The 2570-nt window shown below is 45.0% G+C and overlaps 1 protein-coding gene across 1 annotated transcript; it reads right to left on the bottom strand.

Annotated features, from left to right (window-relative positions):
* Positions 1–714: 714 nt before the first annotated feature.
* LOC135634834 (transcription repressor OFP12-like) lies at positions 715–1666 on the bottom strand. The gene has a single exon (XM_065145483.1). The coding sequence runs from the start codon at positions 1627–1629 to the stop codon at positions 988–990; it is 642 nt and encodes a 213-aa protein (XP_065001555.1). The 5' UTR covers positions 1630–1666; the 3' UTR covers positions 715–987.
* Positions 1667–2570: the final 904 nt, after the last annotated feature.

A 2570-nucleotide genomic window follows, 5' to 3' on the forward strand; every position in this document is an offset into this window, starting at 1 on the left:
TGTGGGTTGAAATGACACTACAGTAGGAAGAATCGTGATGGTTATTCACAATTCCAAGAGCTTAAATATGTTCTAATGTATATTATATTATATTGATGCTGGAATAAACACAGTTATATTTTTCTCCCACATATTTACTCTTATGGCCGAAAGATGTGAAATATTAGCTGTCCTTTAATAATACAAAACCTGCAACAAATAATAGTATTAACCATTTAGTTTGATGAGGATATCAAAAAATTATTATTATTATTATTTTTAAAGAGGAGTGGCAAAGATAGATTCAAACTTAAGATTTTATAATATATTATTAAGATATATATTTTTAATCTTTATCTCCATGAAATATATTTTTCAAAACTTATTTGATATGTATTATTATTATTATTATTATTATTTTGCTTATGCCAGAATATGCTGCACAGCATCATCATCGGTTGCAGTGCACTTAGTCCCATTGACTTAAACACAGTCTTTGGCTGCGCCCACCACCACCACCACCACCACTACCACCACCGCAACTCAAACTCCACCGCCAATACCTTCTCAGTTGAGTCCACGCGTAACCCACCCAATCTATCATTCTTGTCCACCATTTAATCTGTCAGTCTGACTACAACGAATGCAACCGCACCCGTTAACCCCACCAATCATATCAACTTTTTCTTCCTTGGAAGAAGATTCCACCGAACTCTTTAAGCTCCCAAAAGAAGAGAGGAGCAAAATAGAAGTCCATCTCAAATAATACATCGGATCACGGAGTACAATATCATGTTACAGAATTAGCTGTCAATTTCGTGCATGATCGACAGTAGTGATCTTAAAATTGTATGTCAAAAATATGCACAAAATTAGTGAATACTATAAAAAACGAAAACATAAGCGAAATAACACATCAGAAACAGGAAACAGAAACAAAAAAAGGTCGCCGTTAGAGGTATGAGCGCAAGACAACGGCCTGCAAACCGCGTGATCCGCTTCGCCAAGTCAGGCGTCACCGGGGGCGCCTTTGGCGGAGGCGAGGGTGAGGAGCAGGTCGGCGAAGGCGCTGATGATGTACTTGTGGGCGTGCTTCCGGTTGAGGGTGAGGTAGCAGAGGAGGAGATCGTGGAGGTGGGCGCGGTGGGCGCCGGCGTCGAGGCCCAGCGCCGCCACCATCTCCTCCATCGACCGCCGGAAGTCCCAGTACGGGTCGGGCGAGTAGGTGGGCACGGCCACCCCCGCGCCCACCCCTACGGTGACCGCCGCGGAGTCCACGATGGAGTTGGACAGGCCGGGAGAAGCCGGCAGCAGGCGGCGCGACGCGATGGCGGTGGAGAGGTCGCGCTCGGAGGGGCAGGAGCCACCGGCGTCGGCATCGTCAGGGGCGTCGCAAGAGGATGAGAAGGAGGAGCCGGCGGCGGCGGCGGCGGGGGAAGAGAGGGTGAGCGCGAGGGTCTCGGTGTCGGACCCGGGGTCATACAGGGAATTAAAGTTCTTGAAGGCAACGGAGGACGCACAAGAGGAGGAGGATGAGCAGCAGGTGGTGGCGGCGGCGGCGGCGCGGGCGTCCAGGGAAATCGGGAGAGGGGCAGAATGGGAAGGGCGGCGGTGGCCGGAGAAGCAACTGTACAAGCTATCGCCAAACATCTCTTCTTCCTCTGTCCTCCCTGGAATGAATGTAAGCAAATACCGAACCATGTAAAGCGAAGCGAGAGTCGCCGTTATATTTATAGAACCGCGGAGATAAATAACACACGATCCAATTCGATGGACGGATGGGATTCACTTACAGCAAAAAATGGGCGGCGGATCATGTTCCTTAGGAAAAGTTCTCGATTACGGTCCCACGAGTTACACGAATACAGAGAGAGAGAGAGAGAGAGAGAGAGAGAGAATAATTTCGTGGCACATTTTGCACGGAATGAGATCAAATCTGAGGAGGCCATATATGCAGTGTGTAGTAAGATTGCATCCAGTCATTAATTGTCGGCATCTTCGTGTCTGCCATGTTTCATGGAGATGCTTCAGATGCAGCGCATGCTATGAAAGTAAAAATTCGGTAGGATATGATCTCTCTCCAATTTTGTTAGGTATGATTTCCAAACGATTGTTTCATCATGAGTGTCACACCATATTTAGCTAAATTATCTAACTATATAGTAATTTTAGCTAAATTAACCTATACAAAATATATGTAGTTTCACGTAGCCACCAATATATTATCATAAAAACAACCATTATAGATGCATTTTTGGATCCACGTATGTTGTGAGAAGCTCATAATGCAAGTTCAGAGTCCCATCAAGTGGATCTTGGTACTGTTAAAGGAACGAGGGATGGGAGTTGGGCAGTCATCTCCGTCTACAGTAATGAAAGTATATTTATTTAATTAAAGCTATTTATGATTCTACAACTGTACCAATTTTTTTGTTTTCTTAAATCAATCATAATATTAAATTCCATCATATACACAGGCAAGAAAACCGTGATTGACACCGGACCTACCTTTTCCTGGTTACTGAGTTGTGCAATTAGAAGGTTTCTTCTCTTCCTCAGAAACATGCTCGATGAGTGGACTCCTACGTTGT

This window comes from Musa acuminata, chromosome BXJ3-4 (genome assembly GCF_036884655.1).
Source record: "Musa acuminata AAA Group cultivar baxijiao chromosome BXJ3-4, Cavendish_Baxijiao_AAA, whole genome shotgun sequence".
In the NCBI taxonomy this organism is placed as follows: domain Eukaryota; kingdom Viridiplantae; phylum Streptophyta; class Magnoliopsida; order Zingiberales; family Musaceae; genus Musa; species Musa acuminata.

Coding starts and splice junctions, on each gene's coding strand:
- LOC135634834 (XM_065145483.1), bottom strand. CDS start 1,629: ATGTTTGGCGATAGCTTGTACAGTTGCTTCTCCGGCCACCGCCGCCCT.